Source organism: Epinephelus fuscoguttatus, linkage group LG12 (genome assembly GCF_011397635.1).
Source record: "Epinephelus fuscoguttatus linkage group LG12, E.fuscoguttatus.final_Chr_v1".
NCBI classification, from domain to species: Eukaryota; Metazoa; Chordata; class Actinopteri; order Perciformes; family Serranidae; genus Epinephelus; species Epinephelus fuscoguttatus.
The window spans coordinates 43,808,952-43,832,291 of record NC_064763.1 but is presented as its reverse complement, the minus strand read 5'-3'; the positions used below and the strand labels follow the sequence as shown (position 1 = coordinate 43,832,291).

Below are 23,340 nucleotides of genomic sequence, written 5' to 3'. Positions count from 1 at the left end.
TGTTCATTATATATATATATATATATATATATATATCCAAGCTCTTCTTTAATGTAGTATCTGGTAACACTTCATGAGACAGCCCGCGTTTTAGAGTGTACCTGTCGTCCACTTTGCGGGACTTAGACTATAACAACGCGGCCACTTGGCATATACTTCCCCGGGAGTTAGGGTATAGTATATGGTAAGTGACCGGGAGGAGTTATGCTCTAACTCATGCTCTAACAAAGTGGGCGAGAGGTACACTCGAAAACACGGGCTGTCTTATGAAGTGTTACCTAGTATATTTCTGACAGAGTATGAAGTGACAGACGCTCTCTGTGATCTCTTGGCCTTGCAGCGGCCTCGAGCTGATGTCATCAGTGCTGGTCATTCAGTCCAGTCTGACCTGAGTCAGCCTCAGCTGTATTACACTGACTATACGAGTCTTTGTGACGATGCCACATGAACACGTTTCTGTAAATGTGGTGGGACTTAAACTCAGGTAAATCCAGGAAATACAGCCAGTACAGTGAACGTTATTCAGAGTGTGAAGTGAACCTGTGTTACTGTTACAGATCCGGCTGTGTGACCGCCAACGGGACGTAACAGGAAGATCTTCAGAAGGCGGTGTGGACGAACATGTGTCTGTCAGAAGATGGAGAGGTGAGGTATGAGTCAGAGGGTTATTCTCAGGAGCAGAGGTGGAAAGAGTACTGAAAATTTGTACTCAATTACAAGTAAACTGCTGTTTAAAAAATACTTAAGTAAAAGTACAAAGTACTCTTCTCAAAAACTACTCAGAGTATTAATTACTTTTAACCGATGGATGTTTTATTGTGTCGTCAACAGCAGGCATTCGATTCGATTCACCTGTATAAAATATCAAAACAGCTCACCATATACAGTGAAATTACTGCAATGATATGACTATTATGAGGCAAGAGTGTAAACACATGGCACACACATGAATACAAGGGGCTCACTGACTCCACAAGAGTCACAGCTTTCCAGTCAGCCCCAATTTATCCAACTGTAAATAAGGACCCCAATATGCAGGAATAATAAAATAGAATTGGCGAAATTACAAATACCGCACGCAAAATAACCACGTGGATTTTGCAGAAAACTGCAAGGGATTAGAGTGAAGTGGATGTGTCTGTAAAGGGGTCACGCTTATCATACGAAAACATCTTCATTCAGGTATCTTGAAGTAAGAGAACAAGGGACTCCTTGCTCGTGCCCTGTTTTCCATGCTAAACGTTTGGAGCACTATTTACCCCCCCCCCCCTTACCGACAAGCTAACATGACATGGTTAATTTTCATGGTTAATGTTTCATATGACATAGCGTCACTCTAGCACCAAATATAGGCCTGCTGAATGTAGGCCTGTGAGTATTAAATGACTACAGACTTAATTTATTGTAATGACGGTGGGTGTCCAAATATTAAGCTAAAACATTTCGAAGAATTGTATGGAGCTACATTAGGTTCAAAAGTTTTGTACTTGAAAAAAATAAAATTTGAAACTGAAAATTCATGTGTTGATCTTGAATTTTGAAAAATACAACAATGTATTCAAAATAAAAATAAGTGTATGAAACGTTTTTTCAGGTTAAATATAATTTTGATTCACTTTGGTAATTCTTTTAATGAATAATTTATTTTCACTTTTCACTTCCATATATATTTTAACATTTGAGGTCTTATTTTTTTAGTTGCATGTTTTATCTTTTCAGATTCAGATCTTTTTTTTTCAGTTTCAAATCTGTTTTTTGAGTTTCAGACTTTTGACCCTGATGTGGCGTGGGGGGCGTGGCATCAGCTGAGAGGGGTGTGGAATCATTAGTGACAGTGCCTTCAGGGAACTAAAAAAGTTCTGACTCTTACACTTACATACACCATATTCATGTGACTTGCAGTGTAAAAATTGATGCCAGTGACAAACTTCCATTTAGAAATCTGTTTTAGACAGTACTGAGCATATTCTTTATTTTTCAGTTTGGATCGAGATGCACCAAGAGAGTCTCCTGTGTCCCCAGGCATCTTCGATGAGCACTCTCGCTGTGCTTTTGATGCAGTGCAGCCAGGCCCAAGCACTTTGTGTGAGGCAATAGGCATCCATCAAGTGGTGGGTGAAAATAAAAAATCAACTTAAGTTTTTTGCATCTTGAGTATGCCGTCTCACTAGCTTTTGTTTTTCAGGCCGGGGTGAGTGTGCGGCCCAGCAGAGGACCCAGATGATGTGCAGGCACTGCGGAGACAAAAAATGAAGCTGCAAATTAAAGTGTTGTGACTCCAAGAGGAGTACTACAACTTGGCTTTAAAAAAATAAAAATACTGAGTGACTAATAAAACAGATTAATTAAAAGGCACTGTATATGTGTATCTGTGATTTATTGTTATTCTTATCCAAAGTGGAGGATGGCGAAGTGTTGTCTGAAGGCTGCCCCATCACATGGATGGATGTTGCCAGGGACGCTCGCATCTCCATCTCCTCCCTCACTCTGTCTGGAGTGTGCCGTATTTCTGAATGCAGAACGTGGAATCGGCGCTTCCCAATTCCTCTCTCCACCACACTTCTCGTGCTTTTGTGTGCCCTGTGACGAGAATATTATTAAGCCATATTCTATAAACTTAATTAAACATTTTAAATTTAAAACAATTAAGCATTTCGTTGGGCTAACCTGTTATAGTTCATTTGGCCTTATGTCTGGCATCTGAAAAGGGGTAAGAAGCCAGCGGTGTAAGGGATATCCCTTATCCCCAATTATGTGACACCCAGGTGGCACAATGTGCCTCTCAAACAACAACTGCTTCAGGCCACTTTCATTTAGGATCCTTGCGTCATGGGTGGACCCAGGCCACTTGGGCCAAGATGTTGTAGTCTGCATCAAACACTACTTGCGTGTTGATACTGTGGTACCTCTTCCTGTTTACATAAACGCTCTCGTCCACGCTTGGAGTGATGATCCTAATATGTGTGCCATCGATTGCACCAACCACTCCAGGGAAGCCAGCTATTTGCATGAATGCAGTTTGCTTCTGTTCAATTACCTGGGGTGTAGTTGGGAAGTCAATGAAGCGCATGACGAGGTGAGGAGCAGTAAGGGCCATTTTTGTTTCCATAATAATTCTGCTAATTGACGGTTGTGATGGCCTCAAATAATCAGCGTTACACTGTTGCATTTTTCCAGTGGCAAGATATCGAAGCATTGTGATGACCTTTAATTCTGCCGTGAAAGCTCTGCTGTGTGACGTTACTGATGAGATGACGTCCCTTATTAAATCTGTGACAATAATAATACCCGCTTTGTTTGATCAGCTGCTCGTCATCAAACAAAGCCAGGACATCCTTCGCGCACGTCTCTCTCGCCTCAGTGCCATCCTCTCCTGGCAACTCCTAACCATTTAGGACACCTCTGGAGGTCTCTTAAATATCTTTGGGAGTAGGAGTGATTCTTAGACTTGAGAAGGTTGATAAATAGCTTTTATTCTCAAGTTTGAGAGTAGGACTAAATTTCACAAATTCTGAGCACTTAAGACTAAAATGGCGCTCTAAGACGCTTGAGCTCAGTTCATGTGAGAAACAAAGCTGTGGACAAAAAACTGTTCAGCCTAAGTGTCTGAGTGTAACAATTTAAAGTGAAGTTAATCTTAAAGTTAGTTTTAAACAAAACACAAGAGGAACAACAAGATAAATAATAATCTGCATCTAAACTGAAAGAGTCAACTGAGGCTTTGTATTACTGCACTTTACTATTTACACTATGAAATGTGAATAACTAACTGGGTCTAATGTTTTCTTTAAGTTTAGCTTGTTCAGATATGGGTTGTTTATAAATGAACCATAAAAATCATAATAAAAAACTAAATTATAAAAATCAAACAACACATCATTTAACGATTTTTAAAAAAAAAAATAAAATAAAAAAAAATAAAAAATGAACTAACAAACAAACAAAGTGCAAAGTTCAATAGTTTTAATATTTCCTTTATTGCAGTCAGGAACTGTGAGAAAAACACAATTGTATCAATCTTTGAAGAAACTATAAATTTTCGCGAATATACTGTTACCACCACCTGATCCACTTGAAGAACCCGTCGCACCTGTAGGACCTGTAGGACCTGTACGACCTGTACGACCTGTAGGACCTGTACGACCTGTCTTGTCTGCATCTTTTCTCCTTTCTTCATTCATGAACGTCTCAGCCATCCTGAACATGTCATCAGTGTAGTGTCCTCCCTCATTGGCTGACACCATCTCATCTACTGTATTCAGGAAGCTTCTGACCTGCTCTCTGCTTTTTTTGGTTTTATTGTCAAACACACAGAATCGACCCCCGCACATGGAGACCAGGTCTGACATGTGTCTGTTGGACTGGATCAGACTATCCATAGTTTGACCTCTTAGATCGTCTCCATGAGTGAACAGGACCATGGAGTATTCAGAGGCACCTCCCTCAAACAGTTTGGGAAGTATCTCAAACAGTTTGATGTCTGCTGCTGAGATTCTGCCTAATCTGACCACAATGACAAAAGCATGAGGTCCTGGACTGGCCTCCACTACTGACTTCATGATCTCCAGGTACAGCTGTTCAGGAGTCAGAACAGCATCAGTGAATCCAGGAGTGTCGACCACTGTGACCTGACGACCCTCCACTGTGGCTGATTCAGAGACAGTCTCTGTACTGACTGAACCAAAGCCACAGTCTGATTTGAACTTTTCAGATCTTAGGATGGTGTTTCCTGATGAACTCTTTCCTGCTCCAGGTCGACCCAGCAGCACGATCCTCCTGTCTCTGGAGACATCAGCTGGAAGACAAAAGACAGAAAAACAGATGATAAATATCACAAAAAAAGCTCTAGCTTTCTTGAGATATCACATTCATATGAATGGGACAGACAGACAACCTGACAACATAATGCCTCTGGTCATGGCTTTCAGCAGCACGGAAGCATATGAAGTTTGAATTTTCTGATTCTAGCTTCTTAAATGTGAATATTTCTGGTTTCTTTACTCCTCTGTGACAGAAAACTGAATATTTTTGGGTTGTAGGGAAAAGCATGACTTCTGAGGACTTCATCTTGGGCTTTGGGAAACACCAATCAACCTGTTTCATCATTTTCTGACAATTTATTGCCCAAACAATTACTTTATCATAAAAATAAATGACTGATTAATCAACTATCAAAAAAATGTTAGTTATAGCCCTAGATGGAAGAAGTTAATGTAGTGAAGTAAAACTCTGCTGACCTTTGTTTTCAACATGGAAAACAACCAGTACAAATCTGGTGTGTGTTGGTTTTAACCAACGATCCATTTACAATGAAAAAAAGTCTAAACATTTCTACAAAATAATCACACCTCAGTCTCTTTTACACTTCCTTCTCAAAGCTGGAATATCACACTGTTATTCCTCTTCACTGTTCTGTATAAAGGGAACGATCACAGACTGCAGGGACAGAGTTGTCTCGCCTTTAAGGCGACGTCAGAGGTAGTAAGAGCATCAGAGCAATGTCTGTATAAACAGGACAGTCGGTGGGATGGGACCATGGACAGGACAGATGTGACGTTTTGATGACGTGTTATGTGTGTGACCCATTGCAGGAGATTTAAAAAGCAGCTGTTAGCAGTTAGCAGCTAACTCCAACAGTGAGGTCCAGGAGCTACTTACCCCCCGAGCAGAGGGACATATAACAGGGACGCTAAATGATTGTTACTGACATGTGATGTCATTGTTATTGTTTATAAAGAGCTGCTGACACTTATGTTATATGTCACACTAGAGGCTGACGCTGTTGTGTTACACGCCTCTTTTGATCCTGTGATGTCATCATGCTCGCTGAAGCCACATGATGCCGTTGTCATTTGGTTGTGTAACAATACAACTAAGGTGTAAACAAGAGACTTCGTAGCAGCTCTGCAGCGCCATCTAGGTAGAAAGGTAAGTCAGTCGGTCAATAGGTAAGAAAGTAGCTATGTAGATCGGTCTGTAGGTAGGTAGATTCATACGTCGGTCAGACGGTAGGTAGGTAGACAGATTTTCCGATCATAAAGGACACATAAAACTGCTTCGCCTGAAGACATTTATCACATTTACAGCTGTCGAGGATTAAATTACACAAGAAAGCCACAGGCTCATTTCCATTGTGATCCTCTGGAGAGAGATCTGGGGTGAGATGCCAGGTCTGGTGAGACTGACAGGCACTAATACAATATCCATATAATTACATAAAAAAAATATACAAAACATAAAATGACAACACATTTCATTAATTTTTAAAGGTCCCTGCTCTGACAGACTATTTGCTCGCCATTTCTTCAAAGCCTGATCTAAATTTCTCTCTGCTTCAGTCAGGTTCAGGGATACTGGAAGTTTATGCCATTCAATTTAAGTAAGGATTCATTTTTGGTTTTGATAATGAGGACACTGTATGTCAGTCTCTACATAACACCATCCAAAGCCACCATATAATATAACTACATATAAGAATTAAATCACACATTACCTAGATAATGTAGTTGGGGTGAGAGGTGGCCTGACTTCAGCAGCAGCTGTCTGACTTGTTCTTCATCATCATCATCATTGTTGAAGAGGTGACATGCCCCCCCGAACATTTTAACAACATCTGGAAGAGTAGTTTCTTCTTCATCTTCAAAGATAAAGTCCTCCAACCTCTTGTCCTCTAAAAGATCACCACCAGTGAAGAGCAGGTAAGTGTTTCTCATCCCCTGAGGCCCGATGACTCTCTGAGCTGTCCTCACAGCCCTCTGGTCCTCCTCTGTGAACCGTCCAACTCTGAGCACCACCAGAAACAGACAACGTCTGGAGGACTGCAGGAGCTCCTCACACAAGTCTTTAACCTCATCTTTGTACTTGGTGTCTAATATTCCTGGAGTGTCGATCACTGAGATCTGTTGCCCGAACACATATCCTGTTTCCTCAGAGATACCTTTCGTCACTGGTTTTAAGGACAGCTTCGACTCAAATGCTCGTCGTCCTAAAATTGTGTTTCCTGAAGCACTTTTGCCGACTCCAGTTTTTCCAAGCAGGACCATGGTGAGAGGTCGAGGTTGATCTCGGTTCATGTACGAGGATCAGAAAACCTGCAGGAGAAGAAGGAACAGATTCAGTTACACAGGCTTTAATTTGATTTGTAGAAATCACCTGTGTGATGGGGAGACACAGTGTCGGTCCTCTCTGAACTTCAACATGATTTTACACAGTCAGATGCTTTTTACGATGAGCTACCCAGCGACTGTATTATCATTGAAGAGGCGTTTAAAAAAAAACACCTCTGGTCAGCAGTGACAACAAGACATCCAGAAATGGTTCAAACGTTTTTTCACCAACTGTTTGATGTTGACTGAACATTCTCATTTAGACCATATTTCACCAAGATTTGCAACAGTGAGATTTTTCATCCTCCACAGTGTGCAAATAATAGTCTGTCATCATTTTGGAGCCTAACTAAGAAAATCCCAGTGACATATGGTCACCAGGACCATATTGTCTGGTGTATAGTGTACTGTATTGTTCCATATTTATGACATGTTGTATGAAACATTGTATGTCTTGAAATTATGTCATTGTATAGACCCTATTTCATCCACCAGTGCAAAATGAATTTGGAGAAATACCTTCACACACTAATCAGTACTGCCTCTCTTTTAACATAAAACTCAACACATTATCATAATAATTTAATTTAAATTGTAATTTTGACACGTTACTGATACAACCACATTTAACTGGTTGAAAAGAGCTCTTATACGTTCAGACTGAATATCAACCAGTTTTCAACTAGAAATCAATGTTGAAATCCCATTTGATGTTCACTGGGACAAATCAGCTGTGAGGGTCCTAAGGACAGAGGGATGTCGTATGCTGTAAAGCCCTGTGAGGCAAATTGTGATTTGTGATATTGGGCTTTATAAATAAAATTGATTGATTGATTGATTGATTGATTGAAAATGTGTTAATGGCAGCACAGTGGTGCAGTGGTTAACATTGTCACCTCATAGCAACAGGGTTCCTGGTTTGAACTCAGGGTGGGGGAGCTCGTCTGTGGAGTTTACATGTTCTCCATGTGTCAGCGTGGGTTTCTTCCAGGTGCTCTGACATGTTCTCCCTGTGTCAGCGTGGGTTTCCTCCAGGTGCTCTGACATGTTCTCCCTGTGTCAGCGTGGGTTTCTTCCAGGTGCTCTGACATGTTCTCCCCGTGTCAGCGTGGGTTTCCTCCAGGTGCTCTGACATGTTCTCCCCGTGTCAGCGTGGGTTTCCTCCAGGTGTTCCGACATGTTCTCCCTGTGTCAGCGTGGGTTTCCTCCAGGTGCTCTGACATGTTCTCCCTGTGTCAGCGTGGGTTTCCTCCAGGTGCTCTGACATGTTCTCCCTGTGTCAGCGTGGGTTTCCTCCAGGTGCTCTGACATGTTCTCCCTGTGTCAGCGTGGGTTTCCTCCAGGTGCTCTGACATGTTCTCCCTGTGTCAGCGTGGGTTTCCTCCAGGTGCTCTGACATGTTCTCCCTGTGTCAGTGTGGGTTTCCTCCAGGTGCTCTGACATGTTCTCCCTGTGTCAGTGTGGGTTTCCTCCAGGTGCTCTGACATGTTCTCCCCGTGTCAGTGTGGGTTTCCTCCAGGTGCTCTGACATGTTCTCCGCGAGTGAGTGTGGGTTAGCTCCAGGTGCTCTGACATGTTCTCCCTGTGTCAGCGTGGGTTTCCTCCAGGTGCTCTGACATGTTCTCCCTGAGTCAGTGTGGGTTTCCTCCAGGTGCTCTGACATGTTCTCCCTGTGTCAGCGTGGGTTTCCTCCAGGTGCTCTGACATGTTCTCCCTGTGTCAGTGTGGGTTTCCTCCAGGTGCTCTGACATGTTCTCCCTGTGTCAGCGTGGGTTTCCTCCAGGTGCTCTGACATGTTCTCCCTGTGTCAGTGTGGGTTTCCTCCAGGTGCTCTGACATGTTCTCCCTGTGTCAGCGTGGGTTTCCTCCAGGTGCTCTGACATGTTCTCCCTGTGTCAGCGTGGGTTTCCTCCAGGTGCTCTGACATGTTCTCCCTGTGTCAGTGTGGGTTTCCTCCAGGTGCTCTGACATGTTCTCCCCGTGTCAGCGTGGGTTTCCTCCAGGTGCTCTGACATGTTCTCCCTGAGTCAGTGTGGGTTTCCTCCAGGTGTTCCGACATGTTCTCCCTGTGTCAGCGTGGGTTTCCTCCAGGTGCTCCAGCTTCCTCCCACAGTCCAAAGACATGCAGGTTAACTAAATTGTCCGTAGGTGTGAGTGTGAATGGTTGTCAATGGGAAAAAAAAGTCTGCGCCACAAGCAAACTCTCTGGAGGTCTGCAGACAGTCCACTTTGTGCCCCTGTGGCCTGGATAAATTACAGATTTGAAGCCCTCAGCTCTCACCAACAAAGTGTGTGACAGAGGCAGAGCAGCACAAAGTGTCTGAATTGACAAACAGTCAGTGTTGAGTGGTGTAAAGTGACTTCTTTATTCTGGTACAGAGTGTTTTAACTGAGTTTCAGGTTCAGTCTTTGACTTCGGGTGAAATTCTTCATAAATCAATCAATTTTATTTATAACGCCCAATATCACAAGTCACAGTTTGCCTCGAGGAGGAGGAGCTGAGCACTGTACCGTAACTGCACCAATACACGCGCATCAAAATCGAAAGAGCGCCTGGTCATACCAGGAAATGAAGAAAATGTTTCTCCCAGTAATAAAGCAGACTAATATATGCTGTAGATAAACTGTATTCATACTGACAGATTTACCTGCTCAGGTGTTAAAAACGTCATCTACACACTGGAGAACTACACAACTAAAGATAACTCACCTGAAAACGACACGGAGCGTTACACCGACAACATTTCTGCTTCACAACCGCGTTTCTCTCTGCGGAGGAAAAATGCACCTCTTCAAAATAAAAGCTCCATGACGTCATCGCCACACAATTTAGTTTATTCTTCGGTTGAGACTGTTGAATGAGCTGAACTCATTTTCATGTCTGAAGCAGAGCTGAGCACAAAATCAAACTATTACACCTGATTATTTCATTAATCCTTCACTGAGGGGAAATCTGATCAGCTGTTTCAATTAAAGAATAAAAAATAATCCAATCTGGAAATGGCAGAAACCTCTTGTTCACTTATGTCATCTTAACAAGAGGACTTTACTCATCTTGAGGATCCTATTGATCCGCTTTACCAGCTGCAACATATCACTGATCAAATGCATCAATGCACCAATTAAAATACAGTAATATAATGCAGAGTATTTTGCAGGATGGGCACCTTTACTGCTGACAGTGTGGTATTACTACATTTACTGCAGTTAGTGATGTGAGTGTGTCTGTTTCTGTTCATGTGCCTTCTTTGGAACAGGATGTTGTTCTGATCATAAAACTAACACGTCTTGTGGACTTGTTTCTCACTACGAGAGCTCGTAATGCTGACATCACAAAAGAACCAACGAAACATTCAACAATTTAAATTAAACGAAGCAGAGATACATGTTTCTGGTTATTTGTACAAAATGAGTCAAACAAACAAACAGATCAACAGATTATCAATATATCAGAATCATGTTAAACTAACCAACCAACAGAACAAAAAAGTTAAACACACCTTTTAATGAATTATTTACCATAAACTTGAACTTATTGTCCTCTATGTAAAAAAAAAGTGTCAGAATTTATCAACTTAAACTAAATAATTAACGAATGATTCTAAAAATAAATATCAATTAAATATCATTACTGATTATTTATTTTAACCCTTTATGGTGCGCATTATGATGCCGGTGAGAAAAAAACAGTTTGATTTTTTTAAACATGCTTATAAGATATTTTTGAAAAAAATATATCATTGTAGCTACCATGAAGTTAAGGGACGAAAAAAAGAAGGTTAATGTTTAAAACCTGAATAATAGTTCTCATGGAAAATAAAAATATTCAGAAACCTTAAAGTTTAATATTCCTGCCATTTGAAATAAAATAAAACATGAAAAATAGAATCTTTTCATCAGTTGATTTGTCTGAAGGTGAATGAGTTTCAGCAAACTTCATAACCATCTCCAAACCAGTCTGGTCATTAGTTTGTGTCAGTGTGCTGCTGTGTGTCCACACCGACAGACTGGATGATGTCACCGTTGGTTTTGCTGTCAGCAGCTTGTCTAAATTCTGATTCGTCCTCACTAATGTCAGCTGGGAGGGATAATTAAACCCTCTTCTTCTTTGAAGAGTCAGAAATAATATCACATTCATTCTGTAAATGATGAAATGTGTGTAAAATCTAATGATCAGGTGTGTGTTCTGCAGAGAGCACTCAGGGTGCCTCTGTAATAGTGACTGTATGCAGTTAGACTTTCATATTGTTCACATTATTAAACTGATCCAGATTCATCTGTAGACACAAAAAGAAAAAGACGATGACTGCTTTGCATTTGAACAGAATATAAATCCAAAGCCTGAAAACTAAGGTCAGAAAGTGACCCTAAATAACACTGCATGTGGTCTTATTTTGAAATAAAGAGTTGAAACGTGAGCTGGGTTCATGTGACTGGCTGAATGTTGATCATGTGATTTACAGTAACAGCTCAGGTTTGTTTACTGGGACAGGAGAAGTGAGGTGATGATGACATTAAGGGCCAGTGTCGGTGTGGGAATGTATAAAAAAAGACTTGATGCAGAGAAAAGAACATTTAATTTGTTTTAAACAAGATTTGAACTTCTTTTACATTGAAGAGAAAACACAAACCCATTTGATGTTTGAATTATTTATTCACATTAGGAATCATCACACTTTGTTCATTTGTCCGTCAGTATAATCAGTGAAATGGTTGAAGCTGCTGTCCAAGTGAGTGCGCAGTTTGTGGAACAACATGGCTGACATCAGGTTTGACTGTCTCACAGGGACAAAATGGCGCTGCTGTTTTATCTGCCACACCCCTCAACTTCTCCTGAGAGAGGGATATCGCTGACTCTGACATATTAACATACATTTCCTCTCTAATGAAACAGAGAGAGTTTACAGTGATGAAAAACTAAACCTTAACCCAACACTGACCGAGAGCAGCGGTTGTTTGTTCGAGTCCAGCAGGAAACTACGTCAAGTTTGACAGATTCGGATGAATCGCTTCCTGACACGGCCTTCAAAATAAAATCGTCTGCTTATTTCAGACTTGTGATGACAATAATTTCGACCACACAGAAAGTTTTCTCTGATCAATTTGTCTTAATAAAAAACACTTTTGTGTTCGGATGTCGCCCGAAACACGTTTCATGTTTGTTTTGTTAATGTTTTATTTTATAGTTTTATTTTGTAGACCGGATATAAGTAGTATTTTGGGGAAACGTTTAACTTGTCTTCTGCAGGTGTTAAGAGTGGAACAACACCCGACAGCAGCTGTGATGGCAGAAAGTGTAAAATCTAGTAAGTTTGGATTAACCTATTGATCGTTTTTTAAATATTGATTGATCGATGACGTCATTCTCAGTTCGACAGTTAAACGAGTCAGACTCAAAGTGTGAGTTTACTGCGTGGGATCTGTTGTGTTGACTCGGGTCAGTCGTCACACTTTTAATGTCACTATAATTGAGCTGCTTCTTCTTTATGAAAAGATTAAACGTTACCGATGGTTTTATTGATCCACATCTGCGAATGTGTGTTTTTCTTGTTGAAGTGTTTCCTTCTTAAAATGTTGCTTTCACTTTCGGGTTGGTGAAAGGAGGTAAAGATGGCGTGAGAAACAAACATAACTCTGTCCAAGTGACAGAACACTGAGAAAACCTGTTTAACAGGGTCATCATGTAATTGCACTGATCAATGATATGAATTCATACATTTACAGTGATGATATGGAAAATATCTAAATTAGCTTCAGACAACAGGAATGAAGTCAAACATGAAAATAGCTTTAAAGACCGTTAACTCATAAATATCCCATCAGACACCCCGGCTGATGACTGACTGTGTGACAAATATTTTTTAGATTAAAGTTTTCTGGATTTTTTTTGATAGAATATGTAATTATCTAAATTAATTATTTAATTAGTCATTTTTAAAATTTCTGTTTCTCTGTGTTGACATATCAGGGTCAAATGTGACCCTTTCATCACTCCATTTCTCACCTGAGGAGCTTTCTGAAGGTCTGCGATGCTCTGTGAAGACTTTTTATCTTAACCAGGACTTTGAGCCTGTCCCAATACCCTCCCTTAGCCCTACCCCTACATTTGCACATTCCCGTGAGGAGTAGTGGTGTCCCAATTCCTTCTGGCGTGTAGGGGTAGGGGGCATAATATATATAACATACATAACAACTCATTTGACCGATGACTGATATCCATACATCCACTTTTACCTTCCTAATTTCAGTGATCATCATCATCAAGTCTTGATCGTTCGTTTTAAAGCTGTGATCGGCTGATACTGATGATGTGCTGATATTGTCATGCGTCCCTGCTGTTTAATAATCAGGGACAACACACATTAACATTGAATGCATTTTTTATGACTCTGCTCAGGTGTTATTCTATTTACAGTTTTGAACTGTGGGCATTTAAATGTTTTAAGTGTTTGTTAATAATAAATTAATTTGTTATTTATCATCAATTTGTTTTCTCTCTGTCTGAACAGTCCTGGGGGGAAGAAGAAGAAGAGACAGTAAGGATGAACCTCCAGGTCTGAAATTTCCATTAGTTTGTTTGAACACAAACATCAGAACTTCTGTGTTTTACTGTTTGTTCACTTCTAGATGTGATTTAACATTTCAACACAGGTTAGTATTATTGATGATTCTTTGTAGGGAGTCAGACTGTCCTCTGTAGGAAACTGTGATACTTAACATTTAACAGCAACAAGGTGTCAAACTCCTGAATTTAAATTCCCTAAAAATGTAGAATTTAAGAAGTGACACACGAGAGGGAGCAAGGCCCTCTACTGGAGATCTATCCATCCATTTTCTAACTGCTTATCCTCTTGAGGGTCGCGGGGGGGCTGGAGCCTATCCCAGCTGACACTGGGTGAGAGGCAGGGTTCACCCTGGACAGGTCACCAGACTATCACAGGGCTGACACATAGAGACAGACAACCATTCACACTCACATTCACACCTACGGACAATTTAGAGTCACCAATTAACCTGCATGTCTTTGGACTGTGGGAGGAAGCTGGAGTGCCTGACATCTAGTATAGTAACTGTTGCTGAGTGGCGTGTAATCGAGTAAAAAGAAATCAGAAGTAATCAAATAACGATCCGATAGCGAGGGATTCTGTGGAAAGACTGTTGGGTTATCAATTTCAATTCCATACGTCAGAACTAGATCGAGGGTATGGTTAAAACAATGAGTGGGTTCATGTACACCCTGACTGAAGCCAATGGAGTCTAATAATGAGATAATAATGGGATTTAAATTACTAATAAAATTTTCCAGGTTCCTAGAAATGAGAGCAGCTCCATCCAAAGTGGGATGAATGCCGTCTCTCCTAATAAGGCCAGGTTTTCCCCAGAAAGTTTGCCAGTTATGAACGAAACCCACATCGTTTGCTGGACACCACCTGGACAGCCAGCGGTTAAATGATGACATGCGGCTAAACATGTCATCACTGGTCAGATTTGGGAGGGGTCCAGAGAAAACTACGGAGTCCGACATCATTTTTGCATATTCACACACCGAGGCAATATTAATTTTAGTGACCTCCGATTGGCGTAACCGGGTGTCATTGCCACCGATGTGAATAACAATCTTACTGAATCTACGTTTAGCTTTAGCCAGCAGCTTTAAATTTGATTCAGTGTCGCCCGCTCTGGCCCCAGGGATACATTTGACTATGGCCGCTGGTGTTGCTAACTTCACGTTTCTCAGAATAGAGCTGCCAATAACCAGAGTTTTATCCTCAGCGGGTGTGTCGCTGAGTGGGGAAAAGCGGTTGGAAACGTGAACAGGCTGGTGGTGAGCCGTGGGCTTCGGCTTGGAGCTGTGCTTCTGGCGGACCGTGACCCAAACTCCCGGCTGAACGGGAGTTACCGGAGGACAGTTAGCAGAGGCTAAGGCTATGCTATGTGGCTCCGCACCAGCTACAGGGGGCTGGCTAACTACCGCAGCTACTGAATGGTTTTCCATGGTGCGGAGCCTTGCTTCTAATTCACTAAGCCTCGCCTCCAACGCAGCAAATAAGCTACACTTATTACAATTACCACTGTCGCTAAAGGAGGCAGAGGCATAACTGAACATTTGGCACACCGAGCAAGAAAGAGCAGAGGGAGAAGCCATCGCTAACTGTAAAGCTAATGTAGCTACCAAGGCTAGTAACGTGCAAACAACAGCTAAGAGATTAGCGAAAAAGTCGTAGAAAGGAGGAGAGCTATAAGTGCTTAAACAGAACCAGTGTGGGTTATGACTTGAAGTAGACGTTAAAGCAACTGAAGTGAGAAAGCAAAAAGCAGGCTAGTAGGATTCACCAGAGCAGCACAGAGACGCTGTCACAGAAACACCGGAAATGACACAACACGCTTACCGCAATACGTCAGCACGTCAGCCTGTTTCCATGACATACGACAGTGTATACTTTAGTGTGAGTAGTGTCATATCTGCACATTACAGCTCGGCCTGTCTTTTCCTTATGCTTGACTTCATCACATCATCAGTACTCTGTTCTGTTTCAGACCTGTCAGACCTGAGGATGGTTCTGCTCGGAAAAACTGGAGCAGGAAAAAGCTCCATTGGAAACACCATACTGGGAAGAGACGCCTTCAGTGAAGCTGTCAGTCACTATTCAGGTAACACACACACACACACACACACACACACACACTGTCAGTCACCTGTGTGTACCTGAGTTAATCCGGCGTCTTCTCTGTCCTCAGTCACCAGACAGTGCTGTAAGCAGACAGGTGAAGTGTTCGGCAGACAGGTGACCGTCGTCGACACTCCAGGACTCTTTGACACTTCTGAGGCTGAACACACCGTGAAGAGAGAGATCTCCAAATGCATCAACATGTCGGCCCCGGGGCCCCACGCCATCCTGCTGGTCATCAAGCTGGGGCCCTTCACAGCAGAGGAAAGAGACGCCGTCAAGAAGGTGGAGGAGATCTTTGGGGAGGACGCCTGGAAGTACACCATCATCCTCTTCACACACGGAGACAGAGTCACGTCAGATTTCAGACCGCTGCAGGAGGCGGGACCTGAGCTGCAGGAGGTCCTGAGGAAGGCAGGAAACAGGTATCACATCTTCAACAATCTCAAACTCAACAATCGTGGACAGGTCCTGGATCTGCTGGAGAAGGTGGAGGAGATGGTTGGTGCCAACGGAGGAGAGTTTTACTCCAACTACACCTACCAGGAGGTGGTGACGATGCTGCGTCAGAGAGAGGCCGAGCTCAGAGAGTTCTACGAGAAGAAAGTGGAGGAAGAAATCAAACGTGTGGAGTCAAAGTACCAGAAGAAGCTGAGTGAAGCTCAACAGGAGCGTCAGAAGGTGGAGGAGAGGCTGCAGGCTGAGCTGCAGGAGGTGAAGCGCTACTATCGGGTTTTAGAGAGCCGAGTCCGTCAGGTTGTGGAGCAGATGGTGCCAACTGACTCCTTCAGTGAAGTTCTCTCCCAGTTTAATGAGACTCAGAGGCTAAAATTCACTTCCTAACCCTATGGGCCTGAACAATGCATAATGCGTCCAATTCACACCTGTTCTTCTCTCTGGATTTTCTCTGCGACCGTTCGTCATAGCGAGAAGCCACGCATATCACGTAAAAAAGCGGAACCGCAGCTTTCCCACAAGACCAGAGAACAGAGAAGTAAGGCAAGATCATGTCGACAAGAAAACGTACAGAATTTTTTTTACTGCAAAGTGGCAAATATTATCTTGGAGGACATCATTGCACTGGGTTGACTATTTTTCTATGATCTTAGATGTAAATATTGCATGTTTCTTTCAGATAAAACACATTTTTGACTTGTGAATGAGTCAATGGAATTTCTTGCAATAATGAAAAAATACTGGCAATCATGTCCGCCTGGCACAAGCCACATGTTTTGGACAACTGTGAAGTGACAGAGTGTCCCAGCATCATGGTTCTTATATTGCCAGATTCCAGAGAGTCTCCCCTCTTCATATATGGCAGAATATGTCAACTTCCAACTTGCTATGGTGAGATACATGTAAAAATGTAAGAATTTAGTCACACAGATTTGTTCTTTTCATTGATATAAAAATTAATATAAAATACAGGCACATAGAAGGACATGGAATGATGGCAAATCTGGATAGCCCACACTGTCCTGAAACAAGATATAGCATGTGTATGTAGCCTTTATAATGACTGTGATATGAGCTTTAAAGTAAAGGCAGTAAAAATACCCCAAAAACGCCTAGAGCCCAAAGGGTTAAAGCTGCTGCTGATTAGTGCTAATCTAATCACAGTCGCGATGTCAGGCTGTGCGATGACATAATCACATAAAAGGCTGCGATTTGCGATTTAATGTAATGTTAACGTGTGCGCCTGTGAACGTGACTGCCTCTCCTGTAGTGTGTGGAGTTTGTTGACATCAATCAATCAGTCAATCAATCAATCAATCAATTTTATTTATAAAGCCCAATATCACAAATCACAATTTGCCTCACAGGGCTTTACAGCATGCGACATCCCTCTGTCCTTATGACCCTCACAGCTGATCAGGAAAAACTCCCCAAAAAACCTTTAACAGGGAAAAACATCACGCCCACAGGCTATCCTGCTGTGTGCAGCACGTATGGTCATGTGACCAGCCGGCGTGCAGCAGTGACCAACACAGACGATGAAGAAGAGCATGAGCTCGACCATGAACAGGCTGAGTTGGTGGCAAAAAAAATGCAACATCTATCACATGACGATACTTTGGATTTAGGTACAGCGACGTTGAACAGAAAGACGTGCTGTGTGGAAGTTTAAAAGTTAAAGTTGCCACGTCAACACAACCAATCTGTATCAGCACTTGAGACAGCACAGAGAGAAGTAGGAAGCATGCATGCATGGGGCGTCAGTAGTAGTGGATAGTGCCGGCGCCCCATGTACAATGGCAATGCTTCGCCACAGCAGTCGCAGGTTCGACTCCGGCTTGCAGCTATTTGCTGCATGTCACCCCCCGCTCTCTCTCTCCCCCATTTCACTCTATCATGTACATTAAAGGCAAAAAGCCCGAAAAAATAATCTTTAAAAAAAAAAAAAGGATGCATGTGAGAGAAAGACGAGCCGTGTAACGTTAAAGACAAAGAGACAACTGAAGGACACCACAGCCTCATAAAACAACATCCAAGCACAGTTAAGCAAACATGTGTAAGTGTCACAGGGAAATCATGGACTCCATAACAAACTATATAACAAATGAAAAATTGAGCAACTTTGCTCGCTCCGCTGTGTGTACAGTGCCGTGCTGCGCTGCTGTGTGAGCAGCGTGTTTGACTGTGCTCAGTCTGTTGATGATCATTAACACACTGTCTGTCCATAACAATAACTCTGTCAGGTCAGTGCCCGCTGATATAATGTAGGGAAACACTAAGTCAAGCAACAAGACTCATGATACCCTTTATTTATTATACTGTGATCGCAATCGCAAATCGCGATAATGTCCACTCAAATCGCAATCGCACATTTTTCTCAAATCGTGCAGCACTGCTGCTGATGCTTTCACTGTCCAACTTTGATCAAGTTCTCTGGGATTCAACAGGAGACATTAAATTTGGACTTTGGAAATATATCTTGGTTCTTTTGTATTCATGTGATGAACTGTGCACAGAATTAAAATCAGCAGGGATTTTAATACAGAATAAAAGAATAACATTTCTGTAAAAAAAAAAAAAAAAAAAAAAATGAGCTCAGTAAATTTTACCATGACGTGTTATTTGAGGAGAACTTTCATATTCCACTTAATAATGATCGTAAATTTAAATTTTCAACTCGAGAGATATAAAGTTAAAAGCTGCAAACATGTCTGATTGTGACTGCTTTTCTAAGAACTTTTCCATCATAATCGCTGTGATTTAAACATATCATATATCTATATATATCTTTTTTAAATTTGTGGTGTTGTAACAAAATAAAACCTGTTGTAACTTCTTTCAAAAAAATAAAAGTGTCCTCCCATGAATATAAACCAGTACCTGTGTTTCTCCAGGAGTATCTGTACCTCAGCTGCAACAGGCCTTTATTTTTTAATTCACACCGTTTGAGAAGTGAATTTGGTTTCACTCTTTCTGATCTGCCTCTTTGCCTTGGAACGGTTTTGTTAGAAGTTAAGTAATAATTAGATTTATCTTTTCTCAGTGAGTTGGTGCATTTATTTATTAGCTGTCTGAAGGTAAACCAGTGGGAGGGGACCCCAGAGTGTCTAGCCAGGGACCAGGCTTTGTTCTTACTGCAGTGGATTTGATAGTTCAGAGGTGGACCCAGGGCCGCATCTGATCTTTTATTATTAACTTCTTGGTCGAAGCATGTCTCTACCTTTCTTTGCATCGGGCTGTTGAGATGAAGACTTCCTGTATCATTTCAAAGTAAAAGCCCTGAGGCATCTCAGGGACAAAAATTCTTGAGTTCCTAACAAGGCTTTTATTGTGAAACATTTGCTGGAACAAGTTGTTATAAATTCAGTGACTTGCACAGCTCTCATTTGGTATTTCAAATCTAAATACTGCCATCTTGTGGCATGTGTATGGTACTACAAATTAATTTTGTGTGGGACATTAACACACTCTCAGTGACTGAGACAGTAACACTTCAAATGATCCAGAAGAACAAAGTGTTGAAAATAATGTGATGATAATGTTGAATTTATTAAATCACAGTGGTGGACATGTACATTATACTCAGTTCATACACACATTATGTCCAGACCCTGCACTTTGTATCAGTTGTTATGACAGTGTGGAGTGGAAGCAACTCCCAGATTAAAAAAAAAAACAGTTTAAATAAAAGTACAAACATAAAATAACAGAATCATATAAAAGCTCCCTACATACGTTCACTTTATATTTATTTATCAATAATAATAATCATAGTTGAAAAATAAACACCGGACGACAGTGGACGATGAACTAACGGTGAGCTGAGGTGAAAACAAGCTGATCTCTGACTGGTCATCACACGTAGACATCTTCTACATCCTCAGACATCTGCTCTGTGATTGGTGTTTCCATGGAAACAACAGGATGACATGGAACTGTAGAGAGGAGAACAAGTTAAGCGGCCTTCACATGATAAGAACAACATGCTTCGCTCACCGCCAGGTGCAGTGCAGTAAACTCGGTCAAAGTTCAAATAATTAAAACTTTGAGCGCAGCGCTCAGGCGGAAACTCCGAGCGGTGTGCGACGCCAAGGGTAGCGGTGCCGCTTTGTCAGGTGTTGCCGCCCTTTCGATAGACAAACAATGGGACAGCCAGCACAAAGCGGTTTTACAGCTGATCATGTGTAGAGGCCTTTAGCATCTGTTAGCTTCTCTGTGTGTGTGTGTGTGTGTGTGTGTGTGTGTGTTACCATAATGAGACTCCTGCTTCTCCTCTATAGCTTTCCCCTTGTTGCCATGGTGACCATGCATTGTCACATAAACATTTTCCTCCAACGGACCTGAAACACCGCAGCAGATTATAATTCATTTCTATTGTTATCAACAGACTATAATCTGTGAACTGAATCAATATCAGTATAACTGTTAATTAATGTCAGCAGGATATAAACTTATTAACTTTTTAAACAATGAATCTTTTAAGATTTCAAAGATGCAGGTTTCTGTGTCTCTGATTGGCTGATGTACCTGTGGGGTTTGTCCCCTGGCTCCTCCTCCTCCTCCTGAGGATGAAGAAGATGATGAAGAGCAGCAGCAACAGGAGGAAGCAGCAGACCAACACAGACACCACCACACTGCTGCTGCTGCTGCTGCTGCTGCTGCTAGGGTCTGGGGACGGACAGACAGGAGGACAGAGAGATAGTAAAAATGTATGTGTGTGACAGAGAGGACTATGGGGACAGTAGGGACAGAGGGGACAGTTGGGACAGAGGGGACTATGGGGACAGTAGGGACAGAGGGGACAGTTGGGACAGAGGGGACTATGTGGACAGTTGGGACAGAGGGGACATGGTGGTCCTCACCCTCCACAGTGAGCAGGAAGTCCTTCTTCAGCAGTCGCGTCCCGTCCTGGTCAAACACCTCCAGGCTGTAGCTCCCTGAGTCGTCGCTCTGAACGCGGCTGAAGCTCAGCGAGCCGTCGCTCAGCAGCTCGCAGCGCCCGTGATGACACGTGGTCACGTTCTTCTTCAGTGACATCACCAGGCGGGGGTGGGTCCACCTGACGTCCTGTCTGTTCCTCGGCGTCTGCAGGGGTGGCGTCAGTAGGACGGCGCCGCCGCTGCGTGCTGTGACGATCTCTGCAGAGGCCGCTGGGGTCAAAGGTCACACACACACACACACACACACACACACACACACACACCTCATTATCACATGACAGCTCTGACAGTCTGTTACCATGGAAACAACCCATGACTCTATGAGACTCTGACCGTCACTCTTCATCATCATCGTCATCATCAGGATCAGTAACCAGAGAAGAACCAACATGGCTGCTGTCGTCTCTGCTGGCTCCGCCCCCTCAGCTGTCAGTCACTGTGAGGAGGAAACGCACACTTTCAGTGGTGTGTGTGTGTGTGTGTGTGTGTGTGTGTGTGTGTGTCTCTGCTCTCACTCAAATATTTAAAACAATAATCAGCTGTAACAGACAGATGAGTACTTTAAATACTCTAATTACATTCAGCTGATAATACTCGGATACTTTTACAGTAACTGTAGTTTTAAATGTTCATATTTCTACTTTCATTGAAGTAAAAACTGAAAGTATTTTTTGCAGCACAGCTCGATATAATTATATTAATTATTGATCAGCTGATTCACTGATGATCAGTTATTGATTATTAATACTGTCACAGTCTTATTGATTAATTTCATCTGGAAGGAAGCAGAAGGCACTGAGTGGACGTCCCCACAGTGTCTCACAGCAGGAGGACGTCCCCACAGTGTCTCAGGACAGAGGACAGTGTCAGAGCTCAGAGCGGTCCAGAGCGTGAAGTTAATCTGTGTATCAATATATGATCAATATATGATCAATATATGAATATAAATGTGAGTTTGTTCCTACCTGTCTGAGTGAAGACGGACGGTGACAGTCTGACTGGAGGAGACGGAAATGAAACAACACCCCCCCCTGACCACACTGTCTCAGTCTGTTCATGTGACACTGAAATAGAAACACACACTCTGACACACAAACTGAACCTCACACTCTGACACACAAACTGAACCTCACACTCTGACACACAAACTGAACCTCACACACTCTGACACACAAACTGAACCTCACACACTCTGACACACAAACTGAACCTCACACTCTGACACACAAACTGAACCTCACACACTCTGACACACAAACTGAACCTCACACTCTGACACACAAACTGAACCTCACACTCTGACACACAAACTGAACCTCACACACTCTGACACACAAACTGAACCTCACACTCTGACACACAAACTGAACCTCACACTCTGACACACAAACTGAACCTCACACTCTGACACACAAACTGAACCTCACACTCTGACACACAAACTGAACCTCACACTCTGACACACAAACTGAACCTCACACACTCTGACACACAAACTGAACCTCACACTCTGACACACAAACTGAACCTCACACTCTGACACACAAACTGAACCTCACACTCTGACACACAAACTGAACCTCACACTCTGACACACAAACTGAACCTCACACACTCTGACACACAAACTGAACCTCACACACTCTGACACACAAACTGAACCTCACACACTCTGACACACAAACTGAACCTCACACACTCTGACACACAAACTGAACCTCACACTCTGACACACAAACTGAACCTCACACACTCTGACACACAAACTGAACCTCACACTCTGACACACAAACTGAACCTCACACTCTGACACACAAACTGAACCTCACACACTCTGACACACAAACTGAACCTCACACTCTGACACACAAACTGAACCTCACACTCTGACACACAAACTGAACCTCACACACTCTGACACACAAACTGAACCTCACACACTCTGACACACAAACTGAACCTCACACACTCTGACACACAAACTGAACCTCACACAGCTTCACTTTACAACACATCAGGTTCATGTGATTTACGTGCACGTCCCTGGACACGCCCCTCTGTGTGACACCATCAAACCCTTATTGGTCACAGTCTGACAGGAAGTCAGTCAAACTTCAGTCCAGTGACTGTGAATCAGTTTCAGCTGCTTTGGGTCAAATCAAAGAGACA

At 42.4% G+C, this 23,340-nt stretch overlaps 3 protein-coding genes and 1 long non-coding RNA gene across 9 annotated transcripts; 2 read left to right on the top strand and 2 right to left on the bottom strand.

The window, feature by feature from the left end:
- Positions 1–277: 277 nt before the first annotated feature.
- LOC125898211 (uncharacterized) lies at positions 278–2,380 on the top strand. The gene is made up of 3 exons (XR_007450595.1): positions 278–645; positions 1,982–2,111; positions 2,186–2,380. It is a non-coding gene; the product is annotated as an uncharacterized LOC125898211 (long non-coding RNA).
- A 1,587-nt stretch (positions 2,381–3,967) lies between these two features.
- LOC125898201 (GTPase IMAP family member 8-like) lies at positions 3,968–9,894 on the bottom strand. The gene is made up of 3 exons (XM_049591930.1): positions 9,817–9,894; positions 6,494–7,091; positions 3,968–4,795 (listed from the first exon to the last, which is right to left on the bottom strand). Exons 2-3 carry the CDS (start codon positions 7,071–7,073, stop codon positions 4,014–4,016), a joined length of 1,362 nt encoding a protein of 453 aa, XP_049447887.1. The 5' UTR covers positions 7,074–7,091; positions 9,817–9,894; the 3' UTR covers positions 3,968–4,013.
- Positions 9,895–12,302: 2,408 nt separating this feature from the next.
- On the top strand, positions 12,303–18,789 carry LOC125898204 (GTPase IMAP family member 7-like). 2 transcript variants are annotated; one of them, XM_049591935.1, is made up of 4 exons: positions 12,303–12,412; positions 13,616–13,660; positions 15,645–15,758; positions 15,846–18,789. In XM_049591935.1, the coding sequence occupies exons 1-4, from the start codon at positions 12,391–12,393 to the stop codon at positions 16,616–16,618; spliced, it is 954 nt and encodes a 317-aa protein (XP_049447892.1). In that variant the 5' UTR covers positions 12,303–12,390; the 3' UTR covers positions 16,619–18,789. The 2 variants fall into 2 exon arrangements, with proteins under 2 accessions (XP_049447892.1, XP_049447893.1); XM_049591936.1 differs by lacking the exon at positions 12,303–12,412 and adding an exon at positions 12,434–12,543.
- A 9-nt stretch (positions 18,790–18,798) lies between these two features.
- Positions 18,799–22,873, bottom strand: LOC125898208 (uncharacterized). Of its 5 annotated transcripts, XM_049591941.1 has the most exons (8): positions 22,806–22,846; positions 22,488–22,593; positions 22,137–22,299; positions 21,505–21,607; positions 21,094–21,381; positions 20,759–20,899; positions 20,482–20,571; positions 18,799–20,166 (listed from the first exon to the last, which is right to left on the bottom strand). In XM_049591941.1, exons 4-8 carry the CDS (start codon positions 21,560–21,562, stop codon positions 20,087–20,089), a joined length of 657 nt encoding a protein of 218 aa, XP_049447898.1. In that variant the 5' UTR covers positions 21,563–21,607; positions 22,137–22,299; positions 22,488–22,593; positions 22,806–22,846; the 3' UTR covers positions 18,799–20,086. The 5 variants fall into 5 exon arrangements, with proteins under 5 accessions (XP_049447898.1, XP_049447902.1, XP_049447900.1 ...); XM_049591945.1 differs by lacking the exon at positions 22,488–22,593 and having other exon boundaries at positions 22,834–22,873; XM_049591943.1 differs by lacking the exon at positions 22,488–22,593 and having other exon boundaries at positions 22,806–22,845.
- Between the last annotated feature and the right edge of the window lie 467 nt (positions 22,874–23,340).

Bases quoted from the DNA above. Each gene is read 5' to 3' on its own strand.
- LOC125898201 (XM_049591930.1), bottom strand. From the start codon at position 7,073: ATGAACCGAGATCAACCTCGACCTCTCACCATGGTCCTGCTTGGAAAA. The intron at 4,796-6,493 runs GTAATGTGTGAT...TTTGTCTTCCAG, and splicing joins ACCCCAACTACATTATCTAG to CTGATGTCTCCAGAGACAGG.
- LOC125898204 (XM_049591935.1), top strand. From the start codon at position 12,391: ATGGCAGAAAGTGTAAAATCTA. The intron at 12,413-13,615 runs GTAAGTTTGGAT...CTGTCTGAACAG, and splicing joins GGCAGAAAGTGTAAAATCTA to TCCTGGGGGGAAGAAGAAGA. The intron at 13,661-15,644 runs GTCTGAAATTTC...GTTCTGTTTCAG, and splicing joins CAGTAAGGATGAACCTCCAG to ACCTGTCAGACCTGAGGATG.
- LOC125898208 (XM_049591945.1), bottom strand. From the start codon at position 21,562: ATGTTGGTTCTTCTCTGGTTACTGATCCTGATGATGACGATGATGATG. The intron at 20,900-21,093 runs GTGAGGACCACC...GTCCGTCCCCAG, and splicing joins CTTCCTGCTCACTGTGGAGG to ACCCTAGCAGCAGCAGCAGC. The intron at 20,167-20,481 runs GTAACACACACA...TCCTCTCTACAG, and splicing joins GAAGCAGGAGTCTCATTATG to TTCCATGTCATCCTGTTGTT.